Source organism: Lutra lutra, chromosome 4 (assembly GCF_902655055.1).
Source record: "Lutra lutra chromosome 4, mLutLut1.2, whole genome shotgun sequence".
Taxonomy (NCBI): domain Eukaryota; kingdom Metazoa; phylum Chordata; class Mammalia; order Carnivora; family Mustelidae; genus Lutra; species Lutra lutra.
Window position 1 is genome coordinate 1271553 of NC_062281.1, and position 20516 is coordinate 1292068.

Sequence of the window (20516 nt, forward strand, 5' to 3'; positions counted from 1 at the left end):
CCCCACGAACGCCGCTTCTCTGGCTGGTGCCGCCTTGCGAGGCTCAGCCACTAGGAGCGCCAGACGGAGCGGGCGGCGCCCGGGGAGGGAGGGATGCGCTCCTTCTGCGGCGCCTCCCGCCCGGCGGCCCCGGGGGACCGTCCTCTCTGGCACTCTCCAACCTGCGGCTGTTTTTTTCAGCGTGCAAAGCTTCGTCACGCACGTCCGGATGTTTCCAAGCTGCCTGAGCTTCAGAAGACTCCTCGCCCCTATAGAAGGAGGCGGGTCTGGGGCTGCTCTCTGTCACGGCGAGAGGCCCTCTGTAGCCGCAGGAATTAGGCGGACCCTATGCATTAAGGACAATTCTTATCCTTGCTTGTGGTTGTGAATTGTATGTGTCAACTTGACCAAGCCATGGGGCGCTTAGACATTTGGTCAAACATTATTCTAGTTTGTCTGTGAAGCTGTTTCTGGAGATGAACATTTCAGTTAGCAGGCTGAAAGGGGCTCCCTCTCGTATGTGGGTGGGCCGCATTCAATCAGTTGAAGGGCTGAATAGAACAAAAAGGTCCAGTCTGACCTGTGCAGGCCCCGCCCCACCCAGTCCTTATAGAGAGGTGCGTGGGGTACTGGCGTCTAGGGACAGTCTAGGGCAGTGTGGAGGACCTCCAGGTTCCGCTCTTGGTGGTTGCCTACCAGGTCTGGTCACGGTACCAGCATCCGAGTGCAGCCTGGGCACAGAGGTGGTGGGGTGACTCTTCCAGTGCACAGGCTGTCACCCCCGCTCCCCGTGAAGCCCTGGGGGCTGTGTGTGCAGGGTTGTTGGAACACCGAGGTCCCACATGACCCTTGCCGTACTGGGGGAAGAAGGCAGCTTTCCCTTCTATTTCAGGCCAGCAAAGATGACTCAGAAGGTGTCTGGAGCCTCAAAGCTGGGGTCCAGAAACTGCCTGACCCTGACCTCTACTCCTCTCCCCTACACCTGCTCTTACCCTGAGTGGGGGCACATGGTGAGGAGTCCAAAGTGCTTGGTGGCCATGGCGCCTTGGGAGCGTGGCCCAGAGAGGTAAAGTGGTCCAGGCAGAGGCCCTTGGGCTTGGAACTGGGGAGGCCCAGCTTGGAGTTGCAGCCATGGGAGGGGCTGAGCAGCTCCTCAGTGTGGGGCGGGGTCCTTGAAGTGTTCAGGAGGGAGCAGGTGGGGCGGGGAACACGCAGGCTTCTCCACCAAGCTGAGCTCTTTCGGGTACTTCAGGCTGAAGTCAGAGCTGCAGGCCAGGTCTGAGGAAGGCCAAAGCCAAGGCCGGACCACAGCTGCAGAGGTGTATGCCTGCCAGGAGGCAAACATCCCGTTCCCCCCCCAACCCCATCTTTTCTGGGGGCTGGAGGCAGCTATGAAGCCTGGGCCACTTCGCACACGGCTCAAGGTAAGGGACAGGAGGGCCCTTGCCTTGGGCAGCCACCACTTGACCTCGCCTGCCCCACTTGGGCTCTCTGCACCTGGAAACACCCGGCTATGGGTCCAGGTTAAGTCAGGAGGCCTCCCGGCAGGGGCCCCTGCAGACCAAAGCCAGCCACACCTCTCCCGACACAGGCAGCAGCAACTCCTACTTCCATCAGTTAAAAAGAATTTATTTGGGCCGCTGGGCGTGTGGGGATAGCGGCGCGGCGCGAGGGGGGAGCGGGAGCCCTCTCTCCACAACCTCCCCCCACCCGGCCCCTCCTGCCGCGGCCGCCGGCCCGCTACTCCCGGTAGTGCACCCTCTGGTGCTGGATGAGCTGGGAGCTCTGGCCGAAGGCCTTGCCGCAGGCGCCGCAGGCGAAGGGCTTCTCGCCCGTGTGGGTCCGCAGGTGGCGGAAGAAGTGGGAGCGGCCCCGGAAGGCCTTCCCGCACTCGGCGCACTCGTAGGGCTTCTCGCCGGTGTGGATGCGCTGGTGCTCGATGAGCACCGAGCTCCAGATGAAGGCCTTGCCGCACTGGCTGCAGGCGTACGGCTTCTCGCCCGTGTGCAGCCGCTGGTGCCGCACCAGGTTGGAGCTCTGGCTGAAGGCCTGGCCGCACTCGCCGCACTTGTAGGGCTTCTCGCCGTTGTGGATCCGCAGGTGCTGCGTGAAATGCGAGCTGTGGCTGAAGGCGCGGCCGCACTGGCCGCACTCATACGGCTTCTCGCCCGTGTGGATGCGGTGGTGCTGGATGAAGCCTGACCAGCCGCGGAAGCGCTTCCCGCACTCGTGGCACGCGTACGGCTTCTCGCCCGTGTGGATGCGCTGGTGCTTGAGCAGCAGCGACCGGTACTTGAAGCTCTTGCCGCAGGCCTCGCAGCGGTGAGGCTTCCCGCCCCGCGGGCCGCCCTGCCGGACCCCGGGCCCCGACCCCCGGCCGCCCTCAAGCTCACCGGGCCGCTCGGGCTCCCCCACCGCCCCAGGGGCTCCCTGCGACAGCAGCGTCACGCGCCACGGGCCCCTCTTCTGGGAGCAAGGCGCGGTCCCCAACGGCTGGCCCACGGGCCGCTCCAAGCTGGACTCCTGCCCAAAGCGGCCCCCACACCGGGGTCTACGGGAAAAGGTCCTCAGTGCCCCCCCGGCCTGGTCCGCCCGGGCTTCAGGGTGGTGGGGGTGGGGGGATGACGGGGCCTGCTCCGGCTCTGCCTCCGAGTCTGAAAAGAGACATGGAGGGGCAGATGGCACCCCCTCAGGCATGGGCCTCCCCCGCCGCACCCCGGCTCTGCAGCTCTAGCTGCTGGGGACCGGGGTGACGGCCGACCCACCTGGACCATGCCCCCTGCTCCAAAAGGGGCCGCTTGGGCTCCCGGCAGGGATGGGGCCACTTCAGGGCACTGCCGGGAACAGGATGGAGTCTGGGTGGCCACCGTCTCCTGCCCTGGCCCGCTGCTCCCCTCCTAACACTGTGTGTGTGGAGGGTCGGCTCCCAGGGCTTCCATGGGGTGGTGTGAGGGTGTGCGTGTGGCAAGGGGTGGGATCAGTGCCGCCCCGCCAGGCTGTAGGGGGAGGGGATGGGAACCAGAGCTTAACTAGGAGACTAGTGGAGGCCCAGGGCACCACACGATGGGTAGGACCCAGATGACTCCCTGGCTGCGGAGTGCCACTGAGCAGCAGATGCTGGCTGGCCACGGCTCTGGGGTTCAGGGAAGGGGTCTGCGCTGCACTCACAGCCTGGGGAAATGTCAGTGACAGACTGGGACTGAACTGGGTAGGGGTCATCTCCAGGACAAAAGTGAGCACTGAGGCAGGGACAAATGAGCTGGTGTCCTGGCAGTGGTCGTGCCCGATGCAGGGGTGCTGCGGAGAGCCCGGCACGCGGCAGCCATGGGACATGCACTCGGGCAGGGCCAGACGGGGTTTCTGCTCACTCACCTGGCCTGCAGGTGTCTCTGGCGATCTGGACCTCCTCCACATCTTGGAGATCCAGGCCGGACGGCTCCTCCTCCTGCAGTGGCTGGGAGAGCGCCTCCAGGCTGCAGCCAGGGGAGTCTGGGGGCAAAGGGGGATGGGGGCTCATCTCCCCCTCCTTTCCAACCTAGCCCAGGCCTTGCTCAGCTGCCTGTAGAATGCCACCTGCTCCTTGCCCTCCTGGGGGGCCCACGGGGCTGATGCTCCCCAAGAGCCACAAGGGGAGACAGGCGCAGCCATGGGACACTCCTTCCCTGAGAGCGAGGGACCCTCTGGCACTGCTTGGCTGCTCTGGAGTGTGGGGCAGTCCTGGGAACATGGGCCTTTCTGGGCTGCAGCCTTCACACGTTGCCCTCTCCCAGCCCCCAAGTCGCTCACCACCACCTCCAAAGGCCCTGGGCACCTCTGGGCGATGGGGCGGGGGGTTGCTGTGACACAGTGCTTCGCCTCTGTGGAGGCCCCAGGCCTGGGGCTCTTGTGGACACCAAGGAGTTCTGGGGCCAAGAGGACAGGGGCAAACTTTTCTGGCTGGAAGGGGCACTCCTTGTTTGTAAAACGGCACAAGTCCACACTGAGACGTGAACACAGGGAGAAGAGAGTTGGGGTGGGGAACAGCCGGAGTTCAGGTCTCAGTGCCAAGGCTGGGAACCCTATCTGGAAAGTCTGCCCCTGCTTGGGGGCAGGGGGCGCTGCCCTGGCCACAAGGTCCCTCCCCACCTCCGGGCTGTGGGTATGGGGGTGGGGGCGTGGAGGAGGCACATCCTTCTCCGTCACCTGCCATTGCCCACGGGCTGCCCGTCCTGCCCCAGGGCTCCAGACCATGCCTTCCAGAACTCATTCTGGAAGCTGGGGCTCTGGCGGGCATAGCTTCGTGCCAGGCCCCTTGGCCAGCCCCACAGAGCCCTGGCTCCCAATGCCTCTGTCCTGTCCCACACCCCACCTGCCCAGCTCCCTGCTCTGGAGGCTCGGGACAAGTGGCTGCCAGCTCTTTGGACTGGTTTCATGCGCAGCCCACTCAAAGGACACGTGCCCCGCTCAAGGGTGCCCTCTGCCCCTTCCCGCCGCTCCGCACCGCGTCCGGCCGCTCCGGAGACTGGCTCTTGTCAGGCGGCGTGGGACACTGTGGGACCCAGCCCTGGCGCAGGCACGGGGACCCCAGGTTTCCCAGGGCAGGCCCCACCCCCAGTGCTCTTTCCGGCCTGCGCCACCCACTCTGGTCTGGGAGCAGGGAGGCTGGGGCTCCGAAGTCCTGGTCTCACTGGCTGGAGGGCCCTAGGCAGGTTCCTGAGATGCTGGGGTCTTTCCTCTGAGGGCATGGGTGGACCACATGGCACCGAGGAACCCACCAGCAAGGGAAATGAGGTCCAGAGATGGCGAGGGGCAGTCTCTGCCCCGGAGAGCAGCTCGATCGTGCGGCCCGGCTCTTTCTGTTGCACTGCTCTCCTCCCTCTGGCCCCTTGGACCTCCCTGGGCTCCCCCACCCTCCAGCCACACCTCCTCCTTCACAGCCTGCCGGAGGCCCCATGCCTCTCTTCCTTAGGGTCAGTCTTAGTTGTTCTCCTGGCAGGAACACCCTGCCCCCCGCCCACTTCGGAACAGTACACGGAGTGCTGAAGCTGCTGTCCACACCCCTTCTCACTGGGCAAGACCCCTGGGCACCTGAGGGCACTTGGCTGTGACTCAGGGAGTGCAGCCCGGCCTCCAGGCTCTCGCTGGATCAGGGGCAGCCCCACTCTGCTGGGGCGGGAGGACCTGCATCCCGGGCACCAGTCTTCACATCCAGCAAGACTGGCTTGGTCAGCATGTCTTCCAGGACAGTCCCTTCCCGGTCCTACGTCCTGCCAATTAGCAGACATGAGCCCTGAGCCCCAGCCTGCTGGGCACAGTCGGGGGAGGTGGGCTTGAGGGCCCAGGCTTGAGTCCCACTGATGTGTTCAGAGTCCTACCGGCCTCCACTGGCTCACATCTGGGTTTCCATGTCCCTGTCAGCAACACGGGTACAGCGGGTCCTACCTTGCCAGGCTGTTGTGAGAGGTGACGTGAGAAACTGGAGGGGAAGAGTGGGCCCCGTAATCCTGACTGCGTGGGGGACAGGCCTGAAAGCACCGTGCAGGGAGAGGCAGCTGCGCCTGTGCAGGCCTGCGGACTATGGGCTTCTTCCCGCAGCACCCAGCTCCGCCCCCACCGCCAGCCTGGCCACCACTGGGACGGGCGGGAGGCGAGGGGCCATCCCCGAGCCAGGCGCAGCACAGGTTAGGAACCGCTCCTGGTCCGATCCTGGACTGAGCTGGGGGGTGAATCCCACGTCCCCTAGCCCTGTGTGACCCCTGTGGGCCTCACTGTCCTCATCTGCTAATGCCCCGGAGAGGGCGGTCACTGGGCTCCAACACAGCCCGCATGGAGTCCTCGGCACAGAGCTGGCGCATCTCCACCGTCATCACGTCACTTCCTGTAATGCCAAGAGTGGGATGAGACACACCCAAGCCCTTGACCTGGCGGTCATCAGTTCGTGGTGTCCTCAGCTGTGAGAACTGAGGCCAGGCCTCCCGTGGCATGTGGGGCACGGGCAGAGCCCCTGTGGCTTCCTGATGGCTGAGTGTGAGCAAGACCCAGGGGCACCCCACGCCATGTGCTTGGACATCCTCTCCGCCTCTGGCCCCCACCAGTCACTGGCTACTTCCACGCCTCTGACATCCTGAGACCCTGCCAGGAGGGTGGGACAGGCCAGCAGCTCCATCCCTGCAGGTCCTGGGGGGCCCCCAACCCAAACCAGCCTGCCCAGAACTCTGGGTGCTATTTTCTTGGGGTGGGAACAGAGGCTCATAAAGGGAGAGGGCAGGACACAGGACCCTACCCCTGAGGCTGCTCTTCCCCAATCCCCCAAACCCAGTCCCAGGGGACTACAGGGAGCCATCGCTCACAAGGCTCAGTCTCTGGCCTCCGCCATGGATGCCCCTGGCATGACCCAAGCGCGAGGGTGCAGGAACCCCAGCACCCGGTGAGCTGCCTTGTTTCCAGCAGGCAGTGCCAGTGGTGCGGGGCGGGCGGACGGTGCAGGGAGGCGGAGGGAGTGCAGCGCAGGGTGAGTACCGTGTTCATGACCGTGGAGGTGAAGCTGGGCCTCGCGCTGGCAGGTTCCAGGTGTCCCTGGTGACGCAAGATTGACCGGGGACGGGACACGAGGGGGCTCCTGACTGTCCCCCAGGGTCGCCATTCTTCCCCAAGGCCTGCTGAAGGTATGCACACCTGGGACCTGGGGAAATGAAAACCATGGCAGGATGAGGGGGGTCAGAGGGACGAGTGGAGGGTGGGCGCAATGCCAGCTACCCGTCAGCCTCGAGGGAGCTGGGGGCTCCTTCATGGGGTGGGGACAGGAACAAGGATGCCAGGGAGGCCACGTGGGGCCTGGGATGAGATCAGCTGTGCCCCTGGTATGTTTACTCTGCCACATCACATCACGTGGACAGCACCAGCACACCTGCAGGGACCTAGCTCAAGCGCTCATCGAGCATTGGTCTGGAACGCTCTCCCAGCCCAGAGCTTAAAGCACGTGGGATCTCCCCGCAGAACTTCCCTCAGCGCTGCTGGGGGCTGCCGCCCCGGAGAAGGGTGAGAAGGCGCACTCCGCCCGCTGAAGCATAAACGTTCCAGATTAAATCTCAACAAGACAGTTCCTGAGAGGAGCACCGCCGTCCTCGGACCCCGCAGACCTCAGAGGCGGCGCAGAGCCCTGTGGGCTGCCCGTGTGGTCTCCAGCCGGCAGCCTCCGGGGCTCTGTGGGGTCTGGAGACCACACGGGCAGCCCACAGGGCTCTGCGCCGCCTCTGAGGTCCAAGGTACCTGCTTTAATTTGGTTTGCAAGAATGGTTTGGTGCCGGGGGAGAAGGGTTTCCTTCCGCACTGTGGGGAAGCGAGGCTCCTTACTGGGGTGTGACAAGGACACGGGTTACAGGACACTAACCAACGGCCGCTAACAGTGTCTGCTTCAAGGACGTGGGGAGGCAGCCGCCGCGGGGCTCCTGGCCAGCGCCTGGGCCATCTCGGCACACCGCACTCCCTAACGACGGGAAGGGTCGCGGACACTCAGGGAAGTGGACCCAGGTGGACGCAGGGTGGGGTCGCAGTCAGGACGTCTGGGCGCGGGCCCTCCACCTCCTACGTCCAGCTCAAGTTACTCGGTCCGCTCTCCCGGACTTCTCAGGGAAGGGGCACGCTCCCCGCCCCGGCTGTCCGCGCGGGGGTGGCGCCCACCCGGCCGCCGGCACGGGCTCCGGGCGCAGACTGCACCGCACACTGCTGCAGGCGGGGGCGGGCGGAGGGACAGACGCGCCCCGGCCAAGAGCAGGCCTTCCCGCCCCCTCTCCTCCTGGCCCGGAGCCTGAGCCCCGCGGGGAAGCGCCCGATCTCGGGGCGCTGGGCGGCAGGGCGCAGGCTGCCCGGCCGAGGTCCGGCGCTCACGCCCCCGGCCGCGGACTTCTCTGAGCCTCCGCGTCCCACCTGCAAAGTGGGCACCGCGCCGGCTCCGTCCCCGCGGTGCCCGGCGCGTGGGGAGGCGCCCCGCACACGGACGCCCGCGCTGGCCGGGGGCAGGTGCGCCCGCTGCGGCCCGCACCCCGCGGAGGCCTCCTCTGCGCCCCGGAGCGGCGGGGCGCGCCCCCGCGCCCCCAGGCCGGGCCCGGGCCGAGGTCACGGCGGCGCGGGGTGCGGCCGGGGTGGGGCCCGCGGGGACGACGCGCGAGCGCGGACCGGCCGGGCACCCCCGCAGCCGCCACCGCCGCCGCCGCCCGGCGCCCACTCACCTTCCGAGCGGGAGGCGGCCGCCCGCGCGCCGGCCGGAAGTGCGCCCAGGCCCCGCCCCGGCCCGCCCGCGCGCACTTCCGGGACGCTCTGGGCGCGGGAGGACGCCGCCTCCGTGGCGGGGGCGGGCGCGGCGGGCGGGCCTCGAGTCCCGAGGAGCCGCTGCGCCCAGGGCGTCGTCAGTGCCGCGCGGTCGCCCTCGCGGGGTCCCGCTGGCCGCCGTCAGTCGCCGCCAGGTTCTCTTCTTTACGGGGTGTCTCAACCGCCCTCCGGGCCGCGCCCCGCCAAGTGTTCCCGAGCTCCGGCGCGTCGGAGGGGCGGCCGCAGGCTCTCCCGACCCCTCACCGCGGAGCGCCTCCTGCACGCGCGCCCCGTCGCTTCTGCGGCCCCGCCTCTCCGGCCCCAGGGAGAGGGCAGCAGGAGTCCGGCCTTAGAGCAAAGCGGACAGCCGGCACGGCTCCGCGAACTCACCCGGCGCGGGGGACGCTGGCCCTCCGGCCGGGCGGGTGGACAGTACGAGGACAGCCAGGGAGGACCAGCCAGGGAGCTCCAGGCTGCGGGGATGCCCAGGCGCAGGGAGGGAGCCCAAACCCAAGAATCCCGGCATCTGGTCCCAGGCGGGTGCCGGGCCGGCAGAGAAGCTGGGGCATCGGGGACAAGTGAAGGACTCGGGGTGAGCGCTGGCAAACAGGCAGCGGCAGCCCCGAGCCGCTGATCCCCGGAGGGTTAAAACCTGCAGACAGGGCAGCCTCCTGCCGCAGCTGCCTCACTCGCCCGCACCTTAGACTCCCAGCCCTGCAGGTTCTGGAAGAACCGCCCGCTGCTCCCCTCTGCCTGACCTCATGCCAGGCCCTGGGCCAGGAGCAGGGGTACGTTGGGAACAGGCTAGCTCCCTCACTCAATGGAGCTGCCATTCCAGCGTGTGGGAGAGAGCAGACCGCACATGGGCAAACACACCGGCACCACAGCCCCGGTAAGAACTTGGAGGAAGCTCCCAAGAGCTTAGTGGTCCAAGGACGGCTCACTAAGGCAGTGACACCAGAGGAAGGGAAGAGGAGAGTGGGGCAAGCTAGTCACACAAAGGCTAGAGGGAAGAGTATTCAAAGCAGAAGAAAGAGCATGTGCCAAGGTCCTGAGGCATGAGCGTTGCCAAGGGTCTTGCAGCAACCAGGCAAGCTGGGAGTGTGGTGGGCCAAGGGAGAATGAAACAAGGTGGACAAGCAGTCTTGAAGGCGCAATTAGGAGCCTGGATTTTAAATGCACCGGGAGCCACGGAGGGTCCTGAGCCGGGGTGTGAGATCAGCTGTGCATTTTAACAGCAGTTTGGGACAGCAGGGAGGCAGGAAGGGACAGATGGTGTAGGTTGAGAGTAGGCTGGGCAGGGCCCATGTTGGGGACCAAACTGACAGCACCTGCTGCTTGCTGGGATGTGGGGCACGACGACTAGGGGTTCAGGCTGGAGTTTGACTGAAAGCCTGCTTCGAGACAGGGCAATGCCACAAGCCAAGTTCTGTCTTGGACACGCGGCCCACGATGCACAGAGGTAGCTGGGGTCTCCCAGTTCCCCTTCTCAGTCTGTCCCTCGCCCTCTCCTTGCTGGCCTGCGCGTGGCCCTGCTGGGTTAGCTTCAGTGGGGTGGAGCACACTCCTGTTTCCTACAAGGCTGGGGAGATGGGGGTGTGTAATTACTGGTGTGGAGACTCCCAGCCAGTCAGATGTCCCGCCTGCCTCTGCCCCACTTTCAGGGGACCCAGCCCCAGCTGCCCATTAGCCAGGCTCCTCAGCTTCCACAGACTCCTACCAAGTGTTTGGGTTTCTGTACAGAGCTGCCTGGCCTTCCCCTAGCCAACAGCTCTGCTCTTCTCTGTCCTGCCTGTGTGTCTCCCCGCCTGTCCCTGACTCTGGGTCTGACCTGGAGTTCCATCCTTAGCCAGGTCCTCAGCCACTGGACATCCGGTGCTCTGCAGGGCGCTGAGTGGCTTCCTCGCTCCCACCCAGCAGATGCCAGTAGCACCTCCCTTCAGTTGCGACAAGCACAAATGTCTCCAGACATTACCACATCCCCTTCCGGGGGGGGGCAGGAATGGCCTCAGGAGAAGTGAACAACAGTGCGGCAGGGCAGGCTGACCCAGGCTCTGCAGAAGTGGGGGAGCAGGCGGAGTGCCTCCCAGACCCCTCCAGCGCTACGACTACAGGCCTCAGCCACCGAGAAACCCCTAGTTCCCCACCATCTGGGGCCAGGAGGCCCATGTCCCTGGAGGGACATAGTATTTTGTCCCCCGAGGGCTCACTCCCATCTTGAGCCAGCGGATTCCATCTCTGGTTGTCAGTCTCTTACGAGTCTGGTTCATGTGAGGCAGCCCCCAGGAGACGCACCTGGAGGAAGTGACCAGTTGGGTCTCTGGCTCTGCAGGCACTGGGGAGTCCCAACTGCACCCCTAAACTGCAGAGAGATGAGCAGGACCCAGCGAACGGGTCAGAACAGAGTTTATTACAGGGGGAAACAGATTATCCACAAGCAGGACAGGACATGTGCTGGGGAGAAGGGTGCCTGGAAGGTACCAGAACCAGTGCAACATCGGTCGGGATGGAGGCAGCGCTCCATGGAGAGTAAACCACAGAACTCGGATAAACTGAAATGGAATGTGCACGTGCTCGCACTCTGGGGACTGAAGGAAGTGAAGGGATTACAGAGTCGAAGTCCATCAGATGTCTCTGTTGGGAAAGTCCCATTTTCACCCATGTGGGACCAGCAGCTGCGCGCCAAGAGCCCAGTGGACGCGCTCCCCCGGCGGTATGAGGACGATCCCAGGACGCTGCCGCCAATGCCGAGTGCTCGAGCTCACCAGGACACATGCCCGTGTTAAAACCAGAAGGCCACAGGGTGGCTGCAGGGACCTGGGGCCCACGTAGTGTGACAGGGAGCTCGTGCGGATCTCGGTGCTGGCATGCACGTGGCACCGGGCAGGAGGCACGGGGGTGGCGGGGCGCTCAGGCTGCAGGCAGGCAAGCCCAGCAGCAGTGTCCCCAGGCCCTCATGGCCCTGTCTGGGTCCTGGCAGGACTCTGGTCAAGGGGAGGACCCTGTGGTTTGTGGAACAGGCAGCTGGAGTTTGTGACACCAGGAGACCACCAACTCTATGCTCAGTGCACAGAGGTCCCAGGAGGCACGGGCCCCCATCCAGAGCAGAGCTGTGTCCTTGGGCGCAAGACACGGAGTCTGCCCCCTCATCCACACGGCTGGTCCCACCCTGAACTGGCCTTCAGTCCATTCCCTTTCTGGTCCCAACACTGCTTCCCTGGGCCTTGGGGACACCCCTTTTACCCCTCCTTCATGGCTGAGAACCCTGCCCTTGCCGGTCCTGCTCCAGAGCAAATGTCCAAGTGCCACGTGCACCAGGACTCGGGAACCCGGGGGTCAGGTCCCCGAAGCCGAGGTCCGGGCTGTGTCCAGACCTGCGCTATCTGCGGCATGTCTTGGGGCCTCGCTCACTTACAGGGGAAAGGACTAGCACACTTGGTATCCAGACTGGGGATGGACACAAGAGGCCACTGCAAATCAAGGCCAGGAAGCACCCTGGTGCCTACAGCCTCCTCGGGACTGCAGTGGGCTCGGTCACAGGACAACTCCCCAATTTGCACGGGGAGGAGGAAGCAGAGCCCCACCGGCTGCGTGGCCCTTACTGCCCACTCTCCCACAGCGCTGGCTGCCACCTTCCCTCAGATAGAGCCTGGCAGGAGGCCTGTAGGGACAGATGCCGGCCCGGGTCACAGGATGCCAGCCTGAAGGATGATCCATGTCACCTCCCTTGGGTCGTCCGCAGGTGTCCTCCATGCCCCCCCCCCCCCGCCTGCCTGGTGTCTTCCCCGCGCCCTCCAAGCTGGGCCAGGCGCTGAGGTGCTCTGTGGGCGCGGCCCTAAGTGTTCCCGGGCACTGGGCTTTGAGAACCATGCTCAGCCGGGGGTGCCCTGAAGGTTTTCCATTTGGAAAAGGCATTTCTCTGGGACAGTCCCAGGATGCTGGGGAAGTTCCTGATGTTGCCTGGGGTTTCTGCCTGCAGCGCTTTCCTAGAAGGCGGGTAGTGTCCGCATTGCCCTCCTGGGTGCAGCGGGGCCATGGGTGTGAATTCTGTGGCCTTCAGAGAGGTTGGGGAACCGGTGAAGGGCCCTCAGGGTGTTTGCTGCCTTCACGGGGCTCTGCGAGGGGACAGGAGGTGCCGCTCACCTGTCACACCACCCCGCCCACTTGCTGGGGGTCACCTGCCCACCTGCTGGGGGTCACCCAGCCCACCAGCGCCCCCACCACCGCCCGGAGCTTTCCAGCCCAGCCCCGCCCCCGCGCCCCCAGATGGAGAGGTTGTCTGGGTTAGGGCCTCTCTGCTAGCCCTGCGCCCTCCTCACGGCCTCCCAGGGCTCAGGCCTGTCTGACTGGACGGTTCACTCTTACGCACACCTCATCAGGAGCTTCCTGACCAGCTTCCTGATCTGCTCTCACAGCCAGAAAGGGACACGAATTACCTTTTGAACAAAGAAATGCAATTATTACCTGGCTGCGCCCCACCCCAACTCCACCCCCTGCGGGAGCCAGACTGGCCAGGCTCGAGGCCAGGGCCTGACCCACGCCCCCCAGGCCTGGACAGCAACAGAACGGGGGCGGGGGGGGGGGGAGAGGAGCATCAGGTCTCAAAGAAGTTAAGGAAGTTAGAAACTAACATTTCAAACCCACGTAAACCTCGAGAGTATGATGTGATGCGGGAGCAGCTCAGAGCCCCGCCCCCGGTCCCTGAGGGTTAGGAGCCCCGCGCTGCTGCCCGCCCGCCCCCCCACTCCACTGCAGGGACACGTTGGGTTATTTCCAATTTTTCTGACATTCCACATGCACTAGCAACGTTACTGCGCATGCACAGAGGTTCCCTACGGGATTTTAACGAGTGAGACTTCTGGGCTAGCAAGGTAGGGCGCGTCTCTAACTTGCTATGAAATGCTGTTTGTTGCTAAAGTGGACTGACAGCTGCTAACAGGACCGTGGACTCCATGGACTGTTCTCGAGACAGGAAATACGCAGGGTGTTTACTGACTTAACTGTGTGCGTCACGGTCTCGTGCCCTACGCTCAAAGCCTTTTCATCATTCCCAACAGAACCCTGCACCTGTTAAACTTCCCTGTCCCCGGGGAACGTCTCCTGCTGGGCGGTGGGGTGGGGCACGGCCTTGGCCCCTCACATGAGTGCAGGACGCACAGCTGTGTCTCCCCCCCCCCGCCGGCCTCTGGCACTCTGCCCTAGGCTTCCAAGGCTCCGGCTCCTGCGACCCTGGGGTCTGCGCTTATTCCCCTGGCGTCTGACAGCTGAGCCCGCGTCTGGCGGCATTACCACGCTTGTCTGGTGAGGGACACTCGAGCTGTGCCCGCCAGAGGCCACCACGACTGCCTGCTACAGCACTGCACCCCCCAGCGCCGGAGGAGCCCCTGCTCCTCTTCTTCGCACCCAGGCCTCTGGGAGACCCGATGCTGACCTTCTCGCCACGAGCCTGCTTCGCCCTTCAGGTCCAGTACGCAGAGACAGTGTGCGGATTCTGCGTAGATGGTAGGATCACCTGCTGATGACCACACTCGGGGGTTTCTACTGTAATCCTAGTGCATCCTTTCCTCCTGGCCTGGCTCCGGGCACAGGGGGAGCTGTGAAGGCGGCCCCCTTGTGTTCTGCCCTCGGAGGGGACACGGGCCGCACAGGACCCCGGGCCACAGCACTGCTCCGGGTGCCGGGAGAGGTTCCGTACGGGTTTAGACAACCCTGCGATGCTCCTTATTTATGAAGGTATCCGAATCACGGACGGATGGTGGGTTTTGGCACAGACTTAACTATTAAGGTGATAACAGGCCCCTCCCCCATCAGTTGAGGGGAGAGATCACATCCGTTTTGAGCCAATTTTGCCTTTCCTGAAAGAGACCTCACCTGGCTGTGCTCTGAGGTGCGCTCCTGCCCTTTGGGACCGGGTCTGTCCACACTGTGCTGGCGGCCTCTGTGGCTGTGAGCACAGACATCCGGGCTGTCCCAGCTCATAAAGTAAGGCAAGGGGTTTCCTCTTTTCAACCTTTGAGTCCCTAGAGGACCGGAATGGGTTCCTGACCCCCCTGTACGCCATCTGGACTTGCATTCTTCGAGGAAGACTAGAGACTCCGGACACACCCCGTGTGGCAGGCACGGGGTCTCTGGGCCGCTTGCTCACACGCCAGCCTCCCTCCCTCATCTGTGCTCCCATTCCCTGGCCCCGAGTTTTGCCTTCCCTAACCTCTGGTGTCCCTGCTGTCACGTCCCCTTTGCATTACTGACGGATCGGGGGCTCCTGCTCTCTTCTTGGACGCTGCTGCTGGCCAACGCCAGCCTGAACGGTCCTGGTATACAAACAGCGCCCACTGTCTCCTGCCCATGACGGCCTCTGTGCCCGTGGGTTATGCCACTCTCTGCTCCTTGCGATTTCCTCCCTGCCTTGAGAGTGCGTTTGTTCCGTTCTTGTTTGTGTAACTTCCGAAGCTGGAGGCTTGCCTTCTGACTTCTAGCTTGTCTGCTCTCGGGACTGAAGTGCTTGGGGGTGACATGACCCCATGCAGCTTCTGTGGCTCCCAGAGAAGCTGGGCGAGTCCTCTCTTCAGTGTCAGGGAGGTCTGCGTGTTTTATAGATTTTGTCTTTTTTTTTTTTTTTTTAAATTTGGGTCAGATTGTTGAGAAGGTTTTCTTTTTCCTAAGAGAGGAGTTTCACTAGAACAATAGAAAGCCCCTCAAAACTTCCAGAGAGACAGGAGGCAGAAAAGGCTGCTCGCTGCTTTGAGATTGATTTTGTGACTTTTCTCATGACTAAACTGTACTGAAAAAAGCAAATTTCCAAGTCTTATTTTTTAAAATGTATTTTTCTGTGGCTCTCTTCTGGGCCAGTGCAGTTGAAGTCACCGGCAGCCTTCCTGGGAGAGGTGCTGAGGGCTGTGGGTGTGCACGGCCCGCCTCCCACGCACAGGGGCAAATGTCTGCCTCGCTATGAGCACAAACACATGGCAAGACGTCCACACCCAACACAGGGCTGGACCTCACCACCCACCAAGTCAGCCAGGTGCGCCCCGAGCTGACACTCCTAAAACACTTGCGGGGAGCCGGCCCTGCACCTGCGACTTCACGCGACTTGCTGGGTCGGGGTAAGCCCCATGCGCATGCCCACGTCATGCCACAGGAAACTGAGGGAGCACGAGGAGGTTAAGGGACATGCCCTGGGTCCCACGTTGCCGAGGCACTCGCTAGAGTCGCGAGAGCCTGTGCTCTTCCCCACCCACCCCCTCTCTAGAAATCAGAGCCATGGGGTCAGAGCATGTTTCTTTCTCTTCTGACAACCTGGCAATGACGAAAACCCACCTGGCTGCTGATGGAGAGGCCGGGCCAGCCTGCCGACTGTGCCGCTGGGACGCCCACCCTGCAGGGCCCAGAGCAGGGTGCCTGCCGCCACCATCTCCACCTGTCGTTCCGTGTCCAGGCACCCATCCTGTCAACCCTAAATGCAGAAACATATTTATCTCAGTATTATTTATAATGCCCGAAACCAGAAACAGCCCACGTGCCCGTTAGAAGTCGGTCAGCCTCTCTGTACCACTCTCCCTCCCCCACCTCCAGGCAGCGGCACCGACCACGCTCGCCGCCCTCTGAGCAGAAACGAGTGGCAACCGGGATTCAGATCTACAGACACACGCGGCCTGGCGTGTCTTAGGCCGTAGACAAGACAAACCTACACGCTGAGGAGGAGGTGGACAGCCCTGGACGTGCGTGCCGTGAGGGTGGCCGCTGGCCGGGCATTGCACCCTGCGCTCCAGCACCCCAAGACGAGCAGCCGGGCTCGCCGCTCGGGGCCCCTTGGTGGCCTCCCAGGGTCTCTTTCTGTCTGCTGCCCCTGGCTTCCCCCCAGCAGTGGGTCTGGGAGGACATGCGCACGGGACGGGCGACTCTCACGTGTCCTTCCCCGACAACACCCAGCCTGGTGGCTGCCAGTCTCTGCACATACAGCTTTTGCGGAACTCGGCCACGCGCGTTCGCTCGTGCTGTGGGGGCTGCGGTCACATGCCGCAGTGGAGTTGAGCGGGGACAGACGCCTTAGGGCTGCAAGGCCAGGAATGGTCACTATCCGACCCTTCACAGAAGACGTCTGCCGACCTGCTCCAGGCTCAGGAACGACCAACGCGCGCCATCTGCCTCGTCGCGCTCCGAGCGAACACAGGTCCTGTATTCTCTGCTGAACGTCTGAGAGTAAATTGCAGACAGCATGACCGCAAATCCCCGGGAAAACCTTCGAGAGCGTCCTTCCCGACAAGGACAGGTGGGATGACCGTGGTCCAAGCAGGAACCGGAAACTGGTGCAGCTCTGCCCCCCCACGTGCACACGAAGTTTGCTAAACGTCCCGGTGACGTCCTCGGCAGCTACCTTTCCCATCGAGGACCATACACGGTGTGTCCCCCTGGATCTCCTGCCACTCCTGGGGCAAGCCGAGTCAGCCGGGAGGGCTGCGCTGGGGCTGGGGAGGGGTGCCAGCTCAGGCATCATAACACTGCGGCTTCTAGAATGAACAGGAGCAAACACCTACCAGCCTGGAGAAGCACCTCCACCGGGAGCAGCTGCCCTCTGGCGTCTGTGACCACCTGATGGAGAAACAGGCCCCCCTCATTCAGGACCTCCTTGCAGGATGGAACCCCCAAAGAGTAAGGCCATTCTGGGGGGTCCCAACAGCTGCAAGTGTGGCATCAACATTTTCCTAGTGAAAAGCCCATTACCTGCCGGTTGGCGGTCACCTGGCTCCCCTTACACTGTCGGAAACTCTGGGACACACCGCGCCACTCTGAGAACATGGAGCCCCCTCCAGGCCACTCCCGGGGGGAAACCAAGGTGGGCACAGCTTGTGGCCTCACCCAGGGGATAAGATGGAACTTGGGGGCCAGGCAGGAAGAAGTGAAACTAACCTGGAGAGCTGCCCTCCGGGGGGCAGGGCGCAGGGCCTCACAACCGAAGAGCCCCGTGGCAGATGCGGGCTGGCTCGAAGCTGCCCTCACATCCTCGGGACGTCTACGTGTCCGGGGCAGGAATCTCCCACGGTGGCGGCACGCAGGTCCCGAGGGACCCACCTGGGTGAGTCAGGCCACTCACCTGGGCCAGGGGGACACACAAGGGGTTCGGTTCCCGGGTGTCGGGTAGGGGATGGTGCTGCTGCAGCCCGAGGAGGGAAGCCAGAGCACAAACCACTGTCACCATGGCCAGCTGAGTGGGGCCAGCAGGCGTCTGGTGCAGCGCTGTGGGCATGACCGCAGAACACAGCTCTCCAGCTCAGGGCCACCGGCCCCCGCCAGGCTGCACAGGCATGACCCGGCAGGTCCGGAGTCTGCAGAGTCAAGTCTTCAAGGGAGCTGAGAGGGCTGAAGCCACAGTGGACGCCAAGGGCAGAGGCTGCCCTGGAAGGTGCTGGGCCGCTCGCAAGCAGCCATCTCCAGAGTCCCAGACAGCTGCTAGTGTCCCCAGCGTCTCTGGGGCCACAGGCCCCTCCCACGTTGTCATGGTGTATCGGTCCAGGTCTTTAGCACACTCAAGCACCTGCTTACCCCACTGGGTTGATTTTCCAGACGGGGACGCCCAGGCACAGGCGTGCTGTGCTCCCATTGGCACCAACACGGCGCAGCTTCCCCTCGCTCAGTGCTTCTTCCGGGGGTGACGCTTCCGATGGCGAATGAGACATGAGCTGTAGGCAAAGGTTTTCCCACATTCCTTGCACTCGTACGGCTTCTCTCCGGTGTGTGTCTTCTGATGTTTTAGGAGATTGGAGCCGCAATTGAAGGCCTTCCCACAATCATTGCATTTAAAGGGCTTCTCTCCGGTGTGGATTCTCTGGTGCTTGGTGACGTCGGAGCTGTGCCGGAATGTCTTCCCACACTCCTCACACCTGAAGGGCTTTTCTCCCGTGTGAACCCTCTGGTGGCGAAGGTGGTCTGTCTTGTGCTTGAAGACGCGGCCACACTCGCCGCACTTGAAGGGCTGCTTTCTCTGAAAAGGCATGAACACAGGAACCCCCTCAAAGTCGTCTTGAAACGAAGCATCGAAGGCGTCGAACACGTGCTCCTTGTCTCCAGGGCCCAGGCCGACCTTCCTGGGCTTCTTCACCGACGCCATCCTCTGGTTGGCCCTTTCCTCCCCAGAAGCTTTCTCTTCTTTGGGAGCGTCCTTTAGCAAATCTCCTTCTTCTTTTGGGGTCTGTGCCTTCTTTTTGCCCCTGGGCTTTTCCATCTTTTTTTGTTCCCGGGAGAGGAAGGGCCACTGCAAGCCAGGATAGGCTGAGGAGAAAGGCCAGGGGCCTGTCGCCCCGCTTCTTCCGAAAGCTCTTGCTTTAGTCACAGCTCTTGATCCTCCTGAGCTTGTGACGAGCGCTCTGGGCTCTGGGGCAGGGAGTCTGCGCCGGAGGGAGGACGCCACCAATCCTTGTGCTGCCAGAGAAGCCAGACCGCGGAGGTTAGATCACACAGGTGTGCGCGAGGACCAGAGCTGTGGGCCCCTGCAGTGCAGAGAGGCTAGGGGACAGATGGGGGCACCCAGAAACTTGGCCCTTTCTCTGCTTGTTGGTTCCCCTTTCAAACACAACACTCGCTCTAACCCTCTCCCAGGGGATGGGGTCTCCAGGCCTGTGTCCAGTGGGGTCTGACATGGACCAGGGACCAATAACTCTGTGCGGTACCCATGTTGGCATTTTTTTTCCCCTCCATTTTCTCCCTCCTTCTCCACTGCCTGTATTTGGAACCAGACGATATGCTCTTAGAGTGTGGAACCCACAAGTGCCCCTTTGGGAGCTATCCTCCTGTCACCTAGAGCCTGGAGTCTAAGATGGATCAGATGTGGGGCTGGCTCCCCAGGGGCACCCCAGCCCTCCTCCCATGGTCCATCTCCATATAGCAGCCAGCAAAGCCCCTACATATCTGTCCCAAACCCCAGTGGCTTCCCTCATATTTACGAGCCCTATACCTGCCGACTGGGCCCCCTCCTCACTCCCCTCCCACCATCTAGCTTTCTTTAGGCTCCTCAAACATACCCAGTCCTTCCTGCCTCCGTGCTTGGCTGATTCCAGAAATAGGCCAAGGGTAGGTGTTCATGGGGCTGGCCCCTCACTTCGGAGCTCTGAATGGGTCCTTCTCAGAGACGCCTCCCTGACTCCACGAAACGCCGCCCCCATTCCCTGTTCCCTGACCAGGCTCCAGTCCTCCCTGGGGCCCTGAACCAGAGCCCACTCCTTAAACACCTAGATCTTGCGTACACTGTGAACACCTGATGTTCCCGGTCCCTAACTCCATCTAACAGCACCCAATTCCACCACAAACTCAGATGGGATCCAACAGTCCCCCGTGTTTTTAGGACCGTCACAGCCCCTAGTTCCTTTGTTGAGTTCCCTCTTCTGTTTCTGTATTATTTCTCACCCTCCTCTTCCCTCAGTGCTAATCAGCGGAACCCCAACGTCAAGCCCGGACAAACTTCAGACTCTTTAACTGATAGTGAGAGATCTCCACAAGACTGAGAAAACGCCTTCCTTTTTAAAAGAAAAAGCTCCAAAGGCAGGTTCCGTTCTGACCCTCCAGCATTTCCTGTGAACAGCGTTCCTAGAAAGGTATCTCGTGGCCTGTGATGGCTACCGTATCCCTGACAGGCTGTCTCAACCCAAAACGCGATGTCCTTGGTGGTAATGACCCAGTGATGTATTTTTCTTTGAATCCTGTTTTCCATCCCATTTATCTACCTGAACATTTTCATCTGTGCGTCTGCCCAACTCGTGTGTATGACGACACTATAGCTTTTAAAAAAAAAAGTTTTTTTAAAGTAATCTCTATGCCCAACGTGGGGGCTTGAACTCAAGACCGCAGCGGGGAGAGTCCCAGGTTCCACGACGCAGCCAGCCAGGCACCCCAAGCAGTTCGAAGGTATGAATACTTTGAATTCTCTTAGTCAAAAGGGCAGGCTTGGGCTTTCCTCGCCCCCATGCAGAGGCAGCCGGGAAATCCCTGAGGAGCCCGAGGGTCTGGTTCCTTCCGAAAGAGAATGTGCAGGCACGTGAGGTCCGGGTTCAGGCCTCTGACGCCAGAAAGGCCCTGCCGGGGGCAGGTTCTGGGAGGAGCCGCTCTCAGCACCTGCGCGGAGCCCGAACTCAGGGCGAGGGCAGCTCGTCTGGCTGAGGATGGCCCGGGGAGATGCGGCGCTGCGCCGGGGAGGCGAGCAGCGAGGAGCCAGCGTCAGCGGGAAACCGCAACACCAGGAGCCACCGGGAAAGCGCCCTCAA

At 62.8% G+C, this 20516-nt stretch overlaps 2 protein-coding genes across 14 annotated transcripts; both read right to left on the reverse strand.

Moving 5' to 3' along the window:
• Nucleotides 1-1591: 1591 nt before the first annotated feature.
• GLI4 (GLI family zinc finger 4) lies at nucleotides 1592-8310 on the reverse strand. 4 transcript variants are annotated; one of them, XM_047728640.1, is made up of 4 exons: nucleotides 8187-8310; nucleotides 6478-6640; nucleotides 3352-3468; nucleotides 1592-2633 (listed from the first exon to the last, which is right to left on the reverse strand). In XM_047728640.1, exons 2-4 carry the CDS (start codon nucleotides 6599-6601, stop codon nucleotides 1720-1722), a joined length of 1155 nt encoding a protein of 384 aa, XP_047584596.1. In that variant the 5' UTR covers nucleotides 6602-6640; nucleotides 8187-8310; the 3' UTR covers nucleotides 1592-1719. The 4 variants fall into 4 exon arrangements, with proteins under 4 accessions (XP_047584596.1, XP_047584597.1, XP_047584598.1 ...); XM_047728641.1 differs by lacking the exon at nucleotides 8187-8310 and adding an exon at nucleotides 7349-8077; XM_047728642.1 differs by lacking the exons at nucleotides 6478-6640; nucleotides 8187-8310 and adding an exon at nucleotides 5047-5477 and having other exon boundaries at nucleotides 3352-3958.
• Nucleotides 8311-10654: 2344 nt separating this feature from the next.
• Nucleotides 10655-20272, reverse strand: ZFP41 (ZFP41 zinc finger protein). 10 transcript variants are annotated; one of them, XM_047728652.1, is made up of 5 exons: nucleotides 19281-20272; nucleotides 17173-18681; nucleotides 16372-16854; nucleotides 15583-15718; nucleotides 10655-12701 (listed from the first exon to the last, which is right to left on the reverse strand). In XM_047728652.1, the coding sequence occupies exons 1-2, from the start codon at nucleotides 19339-19341 to the stop codon at nucleotides 17894-17896; spliced, it is 849 nt and encodes a 282-aa protein (XP_047584608.1). In that variant the 5' UTR covers nucleotides 19342-20272; the 3' UTR covers nucleotides 10655-12701; nucleotides 15583-15718; nucleotides 16372-16854; nucleotides 17173-17893. The 10 variants fall into 10 exon arrangements, with proteins under 10 accessions (XP_047584608.1, XP_047584607.1, XP_047584606.1 ...); XM_047728651.1 differs by having other exon boundaries at nucleotides 16223-16854; XM_047728650.1 differs by having other exon boundaries at nucleotides 15950-16854.
• Nucleotides 20273-20516: the final 244 nt, after the last annotated feature.

Excerpts from the sequence above, each read along its gene's own strand:
- GLI4 (XM_047728640.1), bottom strand. The coding sequence starts at position 6,601 with ATGGCGACCCTGGGGGACAGTCAGGAGCCCCCTCGTGTCCCGTCCCCG. Across the intron at positions 3,469-6,477 it reads CCTCCACGGTCATGAACACG|ACTCCCCTGGCTGCAGCCTG; the intron begins GTACTCACCCTG and ends CTTTGCCCCCAG. Across the intron at positions 2,634-3,351 it reads CAGAGACACCTGCAGGCCAG|ACTCGGAGGCAGAGCCGGAG; the intron begins GTGAGTGAGCAG and ends GTCTCTTTTCAG.
- ZFP41 (XM_047728644.1), bottom strand. The coding sequence starts at position 16,759 with ATGATGCCTGAGCTGGCACCCCTCCCCAGCCCCAGCGCAGCCCTCCCG. Across the intron at positions 15,719-15,953 it reads GTCCACCTCCTCCTCAGCGT|GGTTGACAGGATGGGTGCCT; the intron begins GTAGGTTTGTCT and ends TTCTGCATTTAG. Across the intron at positions 12,381-15,582 it reads GCCTCTCCATCAGCAGCCAG|AGCCCCGTGAAGGCAGCAAA; the intron begins GTGGGTTTTCGT and ends GTCCCCTCGCAG.